We start from the raw sequence: 13,175 nt of genomic DNA on the forward strand, positions 1-13,175 counted from the left end.
ACTAAATTAAATACACTCACATAAGAATTATTTTGGAAAATACTGTTAGGGTCTGAAGTAGCTCTGTCCAATAGAACTTTCTGTGAAGCTGCAAATGTTCCACATCTGCTGGTCCACAGAGTAGCTGCTGGCCACATGTGGCTACTGAGCATCTGAAATGTGGCCTGTGCAACTGAGGGACTGAATTATTTACATAATTTTAACTTTCATTAATTTAAATTTAAATTTAAAATAGCCATATGCAGCAAACAATGAACATCTTGGCCAGGGCAGGTCTAACCCCTTCAGAGCCCCTTAGTACTTTGATTTTACTACTGGGCAATGCCAGCCCTTGGTCAGAGCTAACACCTGCAGGCTGCAGGGTATCTGAAATTAATCTCTTGAGGGCCATTTTTGTTGTTGTTGCTGTTGAGGTGGAGTCTCACTCTGTCACCCAGGCTGGAGTATAGTGGTGCAATCTCAGCTCACTGCAACCTCTGCCTCCCAGGTTCAAGCGATTCTCATGCCTCAGCCTCCCGAGTAGCTGGGATTACAGGTGCCTGCCACTGCGCCCAGCTAATTTTTGTAGTTTTAGAGGAGATGGGGTTTCACCATCATGCCCAGGCTGGTCTTGAACTCCTGACCTCGTGACCCACCCGCCTGGGCCTCCCAAATTGCTGGGATTATAGGCATGAGCCACCGCGCCCGGCTGCTCAATCTTATATTAAAAAAATATATACCAGACAGTGTGGTGGCACGCACCTGTAATCCCAGCTACTTGGGAGGCTGGGGCAGGAGAACAGCTTGAACCCGGGAGGCGGAGGTTGTGGTGAGCCAAGATCGTGCCACTGCACTCCAGCCTGGGTGACAGTGTGAGACTCCATCTCAAACACACACACACACACACACACACACACACACACACACACACACGATGAAGAAAAAGCCAAATGTCCTTAATAAAGCAATTTTTTCCCCTTCTGGAGAGCTTAATTTCCAGGCTTGTTCTCTCACTCCCCCAGGTGGAGAACATGAAGATGACAATGTTGTCTGGGTTTGGGAAGCAGCACTTGTTTCACTGCAGGAGCACTGGAGAGTCTCTGCTTAACACAACACACTGATAGGAACGTGCGAGGTGCTTAGATAGGACGTTGTGCTAAACCAGACACCGCTGTGCCCTGCCCTTCGGCAGGTACCCAGTGTTTTAGGAAACACTGGAGACCTGTCTTCAAATGGAAATATTCCAGATGAATCTTCCTGTGATTTAGGAAAACATCACCGCATTTCATGTTGGTGGCAGACGGACTCACTCAGCTCCACTAAGGATGCAGGTGGAAACCCTTCCACCATCACATGGCAGGGCCATAAGCTGCTGTTCACCCTGCTGTTGCTTTAATGTAGGAACTTTGAGCATCTTTCTTGAACTGGAAAACTTCAGATTTCATATCATTTGCTTGATGAGCTCTTTCTAGAATTGCATATACTGTAGCGAAGCTTTTACTGAAAGAGGGAGAGGAATGCTGATCTTATCTACTGGTCTTAACCATAATACACACCCTAGGATCCACTGGCTTTCTGGAGCTCCATAATTTAGTGGTGAGCCTGTGTCTGCTTAGATGCTTTAAAGCATCTGATTTTCTCACCCAAAACTCCAGGTGGCTCTTTACATGAAATGGCTTCCATCTTGTCCCATCCACTCAAGGACAACAAGATCTAACTGAATGGGGGCCAAGTTACTCCTAAGTATACTGGATGTCCAGAAGCAACAGGTGCTACACTTCAAAAATGATGGGAACGGCCAATACTTCCGTTCCTAACAGGTCAATACTTCCTTATTCTTTTTTATCTCCTCAATCCTCAACACAGTGCTCGCACAGAACAAGACGTGCTCAAAACAAAACCTATCTTATAAAACACATTAAATAGATATGTAACTACGCTCTACTGAGAAACATTCCCAAAATAAATTTAAATTAAGATATACAAAGCACAAAAGATCACAGGGAAACCTTTACAGTCACTGCCACATACCAACATTTAACAACAGACTGCACAAATGATGCTGGTGCCTTAGATTATAACACCATATTTTTATGGTATCTTTTCTATGTTTAGATATACAAATGCTTGCCATTGTGTTACAGGTGCCTACAGGGTTCAGTACAATGACATGCTGCACAGGTGTGTAGCCTGGAGTGACAGGCTATTCCCTAGGCCCTAGGTGTGTAGCAGACTGTACCACCTGTTTGTGTTAAGCACATGCCATCATGTTTACAAAATGACAACATCGCCTAACAGCGGAGCTCTCAGAATGTACCCCCCTCATTAAGCGATGCGTAACTGTATTTAAATGGAAATCCTATTTTGAAATGCTTTAATTAAAATAAGATCTTATGAGGTTATACTTTTTACCACTGACCTTTTAACCAAGATCTTATGAGACTACACTTTTTTCCACTAAGTATGTAAAAGAAAACTAAGAAAAAACCAAAATACTCTAGTTTTTAAATTTTTCACCAGACATTAGAAAAAGACCTAAATACCACAATCTTCTGCTTTAGAATAATGTTATTTATTTAAAATGAATTACACTGAATAAAAATTCTACATTAAAATTCCCTTATTGGATCAAAAAAGTGATATATAAGCCTCTTAATAAACAAGTTGTTTTATTGTTGTTGCTAATTTACAGTATCAGAAAAATCAGCAACCTAACTGATTTGAAGCTCTCCTTTTCAGTACTTTCAGAACCCACCAACTCAATACTTCTTGACTCTAGGTCCTAATATATACGGCAAGATCAAAGAAGAATCAAACTCAACTGATGCCTTCGAAGACTGAATGTAGCTAGGAAGGCAAGTCACAGGGGAACAAAGGTCATCTAACACAGGATACGTGGCAGAGAACTATGCACAGCCAGCCACTGGTCTAGTAAGTAATTGCTATAAGCATTTAAAAGATGGAAAACGCATAGTCCAAGATGGTGAGAAACAGCTTCACTGACGTTTCTGGATAGATGAGCTTAAGTTGGAGCTACAAAGATGAAAGGGGCCGGGCACGGTGGCTCATGCCTATAATCCCAGCACTTTGGGAGGCTGAGGAGGGCAGATCACAAGGTCAGGCGATCCAGACCATCCTGGCTAACATGGTGAAACCCCATCTCTACTAAAAATACAAAAAAATGAGCTGGGTGTGGTGGCAGGCGCCTGTAGTCCCAGCTACTTGGGAGGCTGAGGCAGGAGAATGGCATGAACCTGGGAGGCAGAGCTTGCAGTGAGCCAAGATTGCGCCACTGCACTCCAGCCTGGGTGACACAGCGAGACTCCATCTCAAAAAAAAAAAAAAAAAACCCACACACAAAAAAAACAATGAAAGGAGTCAGATGGCCAGCAGAGGATGGGGGAAGAGTATTCTAAAACAGTGGTTCTCAAAGTGTGGTCTGGGGACCGGAGGGTGTCCCTTGACCCTTTCAGGGGTCCACAAGGTCAAAACTGCTTTTATGATAACATGAAGACGTGATTTGCCCTTTAAAGTGTCATTATGGGGAGTTTTTCACAGGCTACACATACAAAATCAGAACAGCTTGCGTGCAGGGGCAGACAGCTACCTTCGACAGAGCCAGATGTTAAAGAGATTTGCAAAAACAGAGCCATGCCACTTTTCTCAGCAAATTAAAAAAAAAATTCTTTCCACATAAATGTTTTTTATGCCGACATGTGATGGGTGTTATTGTTATTATTAGCTGAACTATTTAAAAACTTTCAGCTTTAATTTCTAAGGAAAAATATCAGTATATATACATAACCCACTAAATAAAAGCTCTTTGGGTGCTCGATCATTTTGAAGAGTATAAAGGAGTGATCCCCCTTCTGTGTAAGCACTCACTGCTGTTCTAAAGGAAATACAGTGCTGAGATGTATATGTGCCAGGCATGGTTTGTAAGCAAATGTACATACTCCATAGTGCAGTGGCTCAACAGGGGGCGATTTGATCCTCCAGGAGATGTTAGGCAATGTCTGGAGGCATTTTGGTTGTCACACTTGGTGGGGCCCGTGGGCCACTGGCATTGAGGGGTAAGGCCCGGGACGCTGGTGAATGTCCTACAAAGTACAGGGCCACTGGGCAGCCCCGCGACAAAACATCGCCCCACAGTCAAGTATTCCGTTTGGAACCCTTGGTCTAGAGCGGTGGAGGTCACAAAGGAGGTACCTGGGGTCTACCGACCTTGCAGCTTGTGATGTAGGACGGGAATGGGGGCTAGAGGAGGGAGCCACTTAAGGAAGAACCCACCACTCTCTCATGCCCCAAGGGCAGCAAGCTCAGGACAGCTGCCTGCTAACAACCCCAAAGCTCGGGGCTGCGCTGGGCTGCAGTGGCCATGGGGGATGGATCCGCCCTGCAGCACCTCTTTCCCATGCCCCTGGGCTCTAAGGAAAGACCATGGGGAGGCGCTGGGAAGAGTAAGCCAAGACGCGGCAATTAAAAGCAAAGGATTCCATTTGCTCCATAATCATTACATATGAATTTCAAAAAGATTTTTAAAGTATTATTTCTCTTGGTCTTCTCTGGGTTTCACTGAAGTTCAGCTTAGGGTTATATGGAAAAAGTTGGGAAAAGACTGATGGAAGCGAAGGCATGGGAGGTTCTAGCGCAAGCCCCAAGCTCAGAAGTGAGCCTACAGGGTGTCAGGAGCCCTCCTTGGAGGGGTCATACCGAACAAAAGGACTGTCCTTGTCTTCCTCCCACTAACTCAGGTGAAAACTTGCTACAGAGACTGTGAAAAGAAGGAGTATTTCTTGCAAAGATATTTTTCATAAAAATGTTGTTAACATTTAATGGGTGTATTATTAGATAAATATTTTTTAAATTTCAGTTTTAATTTCTAAAAAAATTACTCCTCGCCTAGCGCCTATGTGACCCAAGGCGACTGTCAGTCTCCCTAGGTCTAGACCATCAGAGTGGTGGCACCGGAATGTAAAGGGAGAGATTATAACAGGAAAAAAGTTGTTACTAAAGGTAGAAGGTGGCAAAGCTAGCTAAGGAGTTGGAGAGAGGACTGTTCTTTCTCTTCAGCAACAGATATTATGTAAGAGTTGCTGTAGAGACTTTCAAACAAAACTCAGCTGAAGCAGGTGTAAAATACATGACAATACTCAAACAACCTTTAATGTGTTTAAAACAAATCACTTTACAAAAAGCATGAACACTTTTAAAAATGTAACATTGGACACAGTACACAAACTTAAAAGAAACAACACCCACCTATGGTCTGATCTTACAAAATGGACTTGAGGAATCTCAGAGCAATTTATTAACATTCTAAATAATCAGAAAATGTGCCTAGTTATGTTCCCACAGATTTGAAAGTTCCACTGAGAACAGATGCTCAAAAGTGAGTCTCCTTTGTTAATCTCCACAGAATTTTCCAACTTCAGGTGACCCATGAGCCCATTTGTTGCCTCGTTCCTTAGACTTCCTATGAAATAAATCAGCAATAAGGAGTGGGAAGAAACTTTTATTTCCAGGACACATGTACATAAGCAACAAGTCAAAATTAACCATTCTATCTGAAAGAGAAGAAACATGTACCAACACATGTCATTCAAAGAGAAGTTTCTAGAATAAGGCAAAAGTTACAGGGCAGCAGTTATGACCTTTAACAGAATTTTGCTACACTGAAAGATACAGCCTGCCATACCTGCAGGGAAAATGTCTTTCAAGAAGGATAGCACCCCATCTGTCCCATACATTTAAAAAGAGCCTAATCTTAAACTCATCCAATCATTTTAGGGATGACAAAACAGGGTCACACAAATTAGGTGACATCATTTATGACAAAGCAAGAATCGGCATGTTTATTTTCTAACCCCCAGGCTGAAATATTTTCCACTCTACCACTCTATCCTGTACTCCAGGACTTTATCTTTCTTACTGAAAAACCCAAACCATCAAATATCCCCTTGTTCTACCCAAGAATTGTTCTGCAACATACGCCACCTGCTTTCTTGCTTTCTACGAGGCTGAAGAATAGCCAGGCAGGATTTTATTATACGGACTCGCCATATACTTGAAGTAGTGTGTTACGTCAACCAGAGGCCAGCTTCTTGAATGCTTTCTCTGTTGGGATTATTTCCATGCCGTCTGGCTGCTCTGCCCCGGGCAGGTCCCTGCTTTGCACATCTCTTAAGGCTGTGAAGCCCCAAGTAGGGTAACTGTCCCATCAGAAGGTGAGTTCACTGGGTAATGGGAGCAACTGCTCATTGTGAAGGTGACATGATGTTAAAAGGCTTGAAAGGGGCTGTGCGTGGTGACTCACATCTGTAATCCCAGCACTTTGGGATGCTGAGGTGGGAGGATCACCTGAGGTCAGGAGTTTGAGACTAGCCTGGCCAACATGGTAAAACCCTGTCTCTACTAAAAATACACACACACACACACATAAATTAGCTGGGCATGGTGGCGGGAGCCTGTAATCCCAGCTACTTGGGAGGCTGAGGCAGGAGGATCACTTGAACCCGGGAGGTGGAGGCTGCAGTGAGCCGAGATCACGCCATTGCACTCCAGCATGGGAACAAGAGCAAAACTCGGTCTCAAAAATAAAATAAAATAAAATAAAAGGGCTTGAAAGCAGCATGGGACTGTCAAGCCTATTTAAACCGTTCAGGTTAAAATATTCAAGTTAAGAGTAATACTGAAAGAGAGGAGAGGGAAAAAGTGTGCAATAATGGTTTAATTCACCTGCATGAGTCAATCATATTTGGTAAGTGGGTGGAACTAGAAGTGAAGCAGTCAGCTGAAGACTGAGGGGAAAAAAAACAATAATAAAAAAGTTAAGGGTCAACTCAAAGGTCAAATGAACAGAAGTGTCCCAATTTGTATTCCTGAAAAACAATTTACACAGTGATCTGCCAAGTGTCAAGCTTAATATGCCATGTTGCCTCTGGTATCCTTATGAGGAAGCAGTGAAGGGCCCAACATTTCAGTATTTTTCAGTGGTAATTTCAAGCTCTGTAGCTCCAGCTCTTAGACAGTAGCACTAGAAAAAATACAAAAAGACAAGTGGGGCATCATACTCAGGCACTGCAGGCTACACCGCAGGTCTTACATGGCTGGCAAACTGCTTTCAAAACACACATTTCACATAGTAGTGGTTTTGGTATCTTTGAGTTACTGACAGACTTTTCAGGTTTAAACTTAACATTATTCATCCTTACAGCCAGGATCTTCCTACTAAAAATAGGAATAAATGAAATATACACATTGATGCTCCTTTGTATAAGGAATATCCCTAAAGTAAGAGGATATAGGTACGTTAGCAAGAAAGTTATGGGGAGAAGAAATCTTAGCAGTTTTAATGAAAGATCAAAAGACCAAAAAAAAAAAAAAAGGCATATCGCATACACCTCCATGAAGCACCTACATTTCGTCTTCATCTAAATGAATTTAGTCAAAAGGGTGACAGGGAAGAAATAAGCAAGTGAAATCCAAGCATGGCATAGTAAACCTCAGTTGTCTGCTATAAAGACAGGGAGGGACAGACTGGCACAAATGATCCTAACTATTGACATTTAAGGAATCTTTTGGATTTATGCTTTTTGCTTTGGGGAGGGCAACAGATTTGCTGGAATAAACCACCTGCTGAAGAGGAGGGAGGTTCAGAATACACCAAGTGATAGAAAAGAGAGAACGCAGAGCTAAAAAAAAGTCCACTGCAGATCATCGCCAGTTCACTGTGCCTCCCAGACAGAACTGAACTCATTCTAATTTGGCTTACAGGAGGAAGTCTGACACTGGCAAATAAATGTCGTTTGTGATAAGACTGGGACCTCAATGATCCAGCTCTGGAGAAATGACACTCTATTAAGCCAATTATCTGCTACCCATGGATTCAAAAGGACCCATCAGCTCTGCCTGGGTCCACGCAGCTCCTGAACCCTTGGCCCCAGGTGCTCCAGTTCAACAATAAGTCACAAGGAAGAAAAGGCAAAGGAAAGTGGTGACTCTGCAAATCCTCTGAAGGCACTTCACGGTGTGAAGGAACAGTATCAACCTTGTTCAAGTAGATGCAGTCCTCACTTGGCATTCCAGCTGTTGCTCAATGAGGCCAAAGCCAAGAAGCAAAGAATTCACAAGTGGCCAGTGCACGCGCGTGCACGCACACAGGCGTGCACACACACACATACAGAATGTGAACAACAATAACATATCAAAATCAGGTAAATTTTTCAAATACCAACATTACGGGGGAAAGAGGCCAAGGAATCATCAACAGAAATAGGGAGCTAGCCCAGGACGTCAGTAGCAGAGATAGTATGAAGGAAAACAAAGGTGATGGAAGAAAAAGAACCAACCACTGAGTCGCCTGGCAGCTTTCAAAGAAGTGGCGGTGGTGGGGGGATGACCCTAAAGCTAAAAGCAACATAGCAACACCCACCATAGACCCCATAACACCAACCTATACAGGAGGGCTGCTGGGTTTGAGGTGTGGGAAATGAACTTAAAAATACCAGTTCCAGGCTGGGCACAGTGGCTCAGGCCTATAATTCCAGCACTTTGGGAGGCTGAGGTGGGCAGGTCACAAGGTCAGGAGTTCAAGACCAGCCTGACCAACATGGTGAAACCCCATCTCTAATAAAAATACAAAAATTAGCCGGGTATGGTGGTGGGCACCTGTAATCCCAGCTACTCAGGAGGCTGAGGCAGGAGAATCGCTTGAACTCAGGAGGCAGAAGTTGCAGTGAGCCGAGATCGAGCCACTGCACTCCAGCTTGGGTGGCAGAGTGAGACTCCATTAAAAAAAAAAAAAATTAGCTGCATGTGGGGGCATGTGCCTGTGGTCCCAGCTACTTGGGAGGCTGAGGTAAGAGGATCACTTGAGCCTGGGAGGTGAGGGGTAGCAGTGAGCAGAGATTGAGCCACTGCACTCCAGCCTGGGTGACAAAGTGAGACCCAGTCTCAAAAACAAACAAACAAAATACCCCCAAAAGACCCACAAACCAACTCCATAGGCAAGCACAATTTTCATAAAATCATTAATAGTTTTCCAAAGCAAAACAGTAAATACCTAAACAACTAAAATTGAGGGTTATGAAAGACACCACAAAAAAAAACAACCTCACAGAGAGAAGCATTTTAGAAGATTCTAGGCTTTATCACTCTCAGTTTTTCTACCTTAAGTTAAAAGCTGTGTATGAAATACAAAGTCAATATTTGATGACAGTTACCTCTGATTCTACTGTGTCTTGTCCTTCTTTTGAACTTTTTCCACTCTTCCCTGCTTTTGGTGATTCCTGGTAAACATCAAGCAAAGGCAATTAGTCTTCTCACTTTTTAGACAGGTAAACATCAGATAAGCCAAATGCAGTTTTAAAAGTGATTTATACAACTTAACGGAGCTTCTGATATTTTTAATTCATCCCATTAGGAAATTCTATATCACATTGTTTAGGATTCCAGCAGTGCAATGCCCCCCACCCCCCATTCAGATTCCTTTCGTTTTATCTGCATTTGAGGTTGAAAACTTCAAGCAGAAAACAGATATATCCAATTTTACACAGTGCTGCTGGCATTTTGAGATCCATATCACATCCCTTTCTTCCTTCCCACCCTAAACCCTATGAGTGAGGATTTCTGGGGTGATAATGAAACGCTACAGAGCTCCACCTGAAGCAGAAACATACCCGCCCCCCTCGAATGCAAACGCAGCACCCTTGCTCGCAGCCCTCACCGCCGCCGCCACCCAGGATAATAATAGTGTTTGAGAGCCTCAGAGCGTCCCTCTGGGGCGGCACAGAATTCCTTACCAGCTTTCAGCGGGGCCCCTTCCCGCTCCCTTTCCCCCGTCCAGGGGTCCCTCCCCAGGAGTCTACAGCCCCCATCCCTGAAGCTCCTTTCCGGGAGACTGCGAGGCTGCGAAACCCCTCGGCGGCCGCACCTGCCCGCCCAGGCCCACGGCGCGCTGTCGGGGGCCGGCGCCCCTCCGACCCTCTCCCCGAGCCGCGCCCTCCCTCCACGCTCAACCCCGGCCCGTCACGAAGGTCCCCGCGGCCCGGGCCTGGGCCCCGCGGTTCCGGCGCGATCCCCGGGCTCCCCGCCCCCACCAGGCTTGAGGGCGAGAGAAGCCAGGGTATGCCTGGCCCGGCCGCCCTCGGGGACGGGGAGCCCGCGGTGTCGGGCGGGGAGGCTGAGCTGGGGCCCGGGCGCAGGACCCCGGTGCCGTCGCGCCCTCCCGCGGCAGTCCCTCCCCGCTACCTCCGTCCCGCGGCCGGGCCCGGACTCACTTTCTCCTTCTTGTTTTTATTCGGCATGGCTGGAGCGGGCCACCTCCGCCGCCGCCGCCCCTGCCGCCGCCTGCCTGCTTGCCCCAGCCGTCCGCTGGCCACCGCCACCACCGCCGCCGCCGCCGCCGGGGACTGGGAGTCGTTCGCTCGCTCTCGCTTCCCCTTTTCAGGCTCCCAAAGGCTGCGGCAGCCGCGGCGGCAGCGGCGGCAGCGGCGGCGGCAGCGGCAGCGTCTCCGCCCTCCCCAGCCGGCCCGCCCGCCCCTCCCACCCCGGCCGGCCGCCCGCGCCCCGCCTGCTCGCCTCTCGCCCCGCCCCCGCGCCCGGGCCCGGCCCGCTGCCCTCAACTGCGCCCTGCCATTGGTCGACGCGCCCCCACGTGCCCTAACGCTCCCCGCTCCCCCCACCCTCTCCGCGCGACCCGTTCACACCCGCGCTCTCCGTCGCGAGTCGCCGCGAGCCGGCCTAAGGCAGGCCGCGGCCTCAGGGCACGGGCCTGGCCGCAGAGCAGAGCCGAGCCAAGTCAGGGGAGGGAGCGTGTGGCTGCGATTGCGGTGATAGGGCCGTGGCCCGCTGTGGAGGCGCAAGACAGAGCGTGAGACGTAGGAAATGCACATTTGAAATGTATGGCAACAACTTCTGCAGCCGGCGAGGCGTGAACCGTGGCCTCCTGGCCTCGCCCCCTCACCACCGCAGGTCTCGCTGCAGTCAAGAGTGCCCCGCACGCTTTGCACTGAGGCGCACAGAGAGGCCCGGGAACCGAGAGAGCGGCTGTTTCGCAGGACCCCGCTAGGCCCCGCCTCCCCTCCCCTTCCCTCCCCTCTCCTCCCCCCCACCCCGCCCCCCCCCCCCCCCCTCCCCTCCCCCGCCCCCCCCTCTCGACCGGCTCCTCCCCTCGACCAACCCCTCCCCTCGACCAGCCCCTCCCCTCGACCGGCTCCTCCTCTTGACTAGCCCCTCCCCTCACCAGCTCCACCTTCCGTAGATCCTCCCTCGAGGTCTCGCCCATCCGACAGGCCCGCCCCTCCCTAGTTGGTCCCGCCCTCCGCAGTTTCTCTCGTAAGGTCCCGCCTACCCGACAGCCCCGCCCTTTCCTGGTTGGTCCCGCCCTCCGCAGCTCTTCCGGCGAGGTCCCACCCACCCGACAGCCGCGCCGCTCCCCGTTGGCCCCGCCCTCCGCAGCTCCTTCCGCGAGGTCACGCCCACTCGTGCGCCCCTCTCCTCCGGCCTCGGCCCCGCCCACTGAGGCCAGGCCTCGAAGACTTGGTGGCCGCTGCGCCAATAGGATTTTATTTTTATTCTTTAATTTGACTGGATCGTAAATGGTAAGGAAACCTCTGCATGATGACTGGGAGTCACCTGATTTCTGTCACCTCGTTAATAGCTGTGAGGAGAGGGTGTCCCAGGGAAAAACGTTAACTTTTTAATACAGTACTTCCGCAGTCCACCTCGTTCCCAGAACTATTGGAGACGCTAATGACAGGCGTCCCGGATTGCGGAAATGCATTAGGTAGTAAGACTCTAGGAGTGTACGGATTTCACGTGCGAGAGGCATTGGTGCTTCACCTGTGATGATGAAGGAGCTACATCTTAACTGGCAGCTTAAAAATCACTGCATTCTCTTAGTCCCTGGGGTTTTGTTCTTGGAAGTTGCCAGGCAGAGCATTTTCGATTATTCTCAGCAGTTCTGCAATGGGAAAGCTGAAAGACAGGGGATAAGAAAAAAAAGATCTAAAGTGAAGAATGTTGTGGGAGGTCCAGAAAGTAAGTTGTGTTTGCGGGTGTCTGAATGTCTATGGGCTCTTAGACGAATATCTGTAGGTAAGCAGGACAGCCTCAAACAGCTATTTGTGTGGAATAAATGGCTTTTTTAAATTAATAATTTAGGTGGGTTAATGGTGTCTCCAAAACAATTTTGAGGATGGAGCGATGCCCCTAGTTAACTTAATAACATTTTAAAAATAAAATACATGCTTTCAATTTAATAAGCCCAAGATATATCCATATCAAAAAAGGAGTAGCTCTGAAACTATTGGTTTATGGCCATGAACTCTTAGGGAGGCTTAGAGGCTTCTCTGAGACAAGCCTATGCCACCAAAATACTTGTATCATAGCTCCTGATCTGGTATTGCATACAATTCATTCATTCGACCCACATTTGTTGGATAACTATTATGTGCAAAGCATGATGCCAGAAATTTCATGGTGAACAAGGCACTACCCTTGTCCTCAAGGAATTCACATGCTTGCATGGAAACAGAAGAAAACCAGCAATCAGAAGGACATGACGTGACAAATCTGCAGGACTGGGATGAGGGGGGTCAGGCTTGGAAGCATGACAGAGCACTGCACAGGACGTTTTGTTATGGCCAGAGATTAGACTGAAGGAACAACGACGCTGAATTAAGACTGGTAGACCTTGCCAACATATTGTACTTCTTTTTGAATGCATTTCAGGGTCACTGACAGATACTGCAGTGGGGAGTGATGTACTCACATTTGCATTTTAGAAGACATCGGTGGTAGGAGTGTGGAGAAGGAGGTGAGGGTGGGAGTAAAAGCAGGAGGCAGAAAGAGCAATCAGCATCCAGCTATGGTTCAGGTAGGTGCCGGGGAAGCATCTCCACAGCAACACGGGGAAGGATCGCTGACGCGACAGAGAGCCAGAATCGAGGATAAAAGGCGAATGCTCATGCTTGTAGTTTGGGCAGCACAGTGAATGGTGAGGAAGGGATGCAAGTGGAGGGCATGTTTGCAAGGGAACAAGACTGCAGTTTGGGACACATCGCTGTGTCCGCAAAAGGTAGGTAGAGGTGTCCAAGATGGCAACTGGAAATATAGCATAGAGGACTAGTTGCATGTCAGGTTAGGGGTTTCTCAGGTCAGTTTAGAGTTTGAGGGAAAGCACAGGGACAAGG

The 13,175-nt window shown here is 47.8% G+C and overlaps 1 protein-coding gene across 9 annotated transcripts in view; it reads right to left on the reverse strand.

Moving 5' to 3' along the window:
- PPP2R5C (protein phosphatase 2 regulatory subunit B'gamma) overlaps nt 1-11,407 on the reverse strand; it is a 167,994-nt gene extending 156,587 nt beyond the window's left edge. For 3 of the 9 annotated variants that reach the window (XM_031667825.1, XM_031667827.1, XM_031667831.1), the window contains exons 1-2: nt 11,225-11,331; nt 9,204-9,269 (exon numbers count right to left, since the gene is read on the reverse strand). In XM_031667825.1, the coding sequence (XP_031523685.1) occupies nt 9,204-9,269; nt 11,225-11,266 (108 nt within the window). In that variant the 5' untranslated portion in view covers nt 11,267-11,331. Of the gene's footprint in view, nt 1-9,203; nt 9,270-10,259; nt 10,454-11,224 lie in introns of those variants that run through there. The other 6 variants (XM_031667829.1, XM_031667826.1, XM_031667837.1 and 3 more) reach the window with 5 other exon arrangements.
- Between the last annotated feature and the right edge of the window lie 1,768 nt (nt 11,408-13,175).

The sequence above is a fragment of the Papio anubis genome, chromosome 7, assembly GCF_008728515.1.
Source record: "Papio anubis isolate 15944 chromosome 7, Panubis1.0, whole genome shotgun sequence".
Lineage (NCBI taxonomy): Eukaryota > Metazoa > Chordata > Mammalia > Primates > Cercopithecidae > Papio > Papio anubis.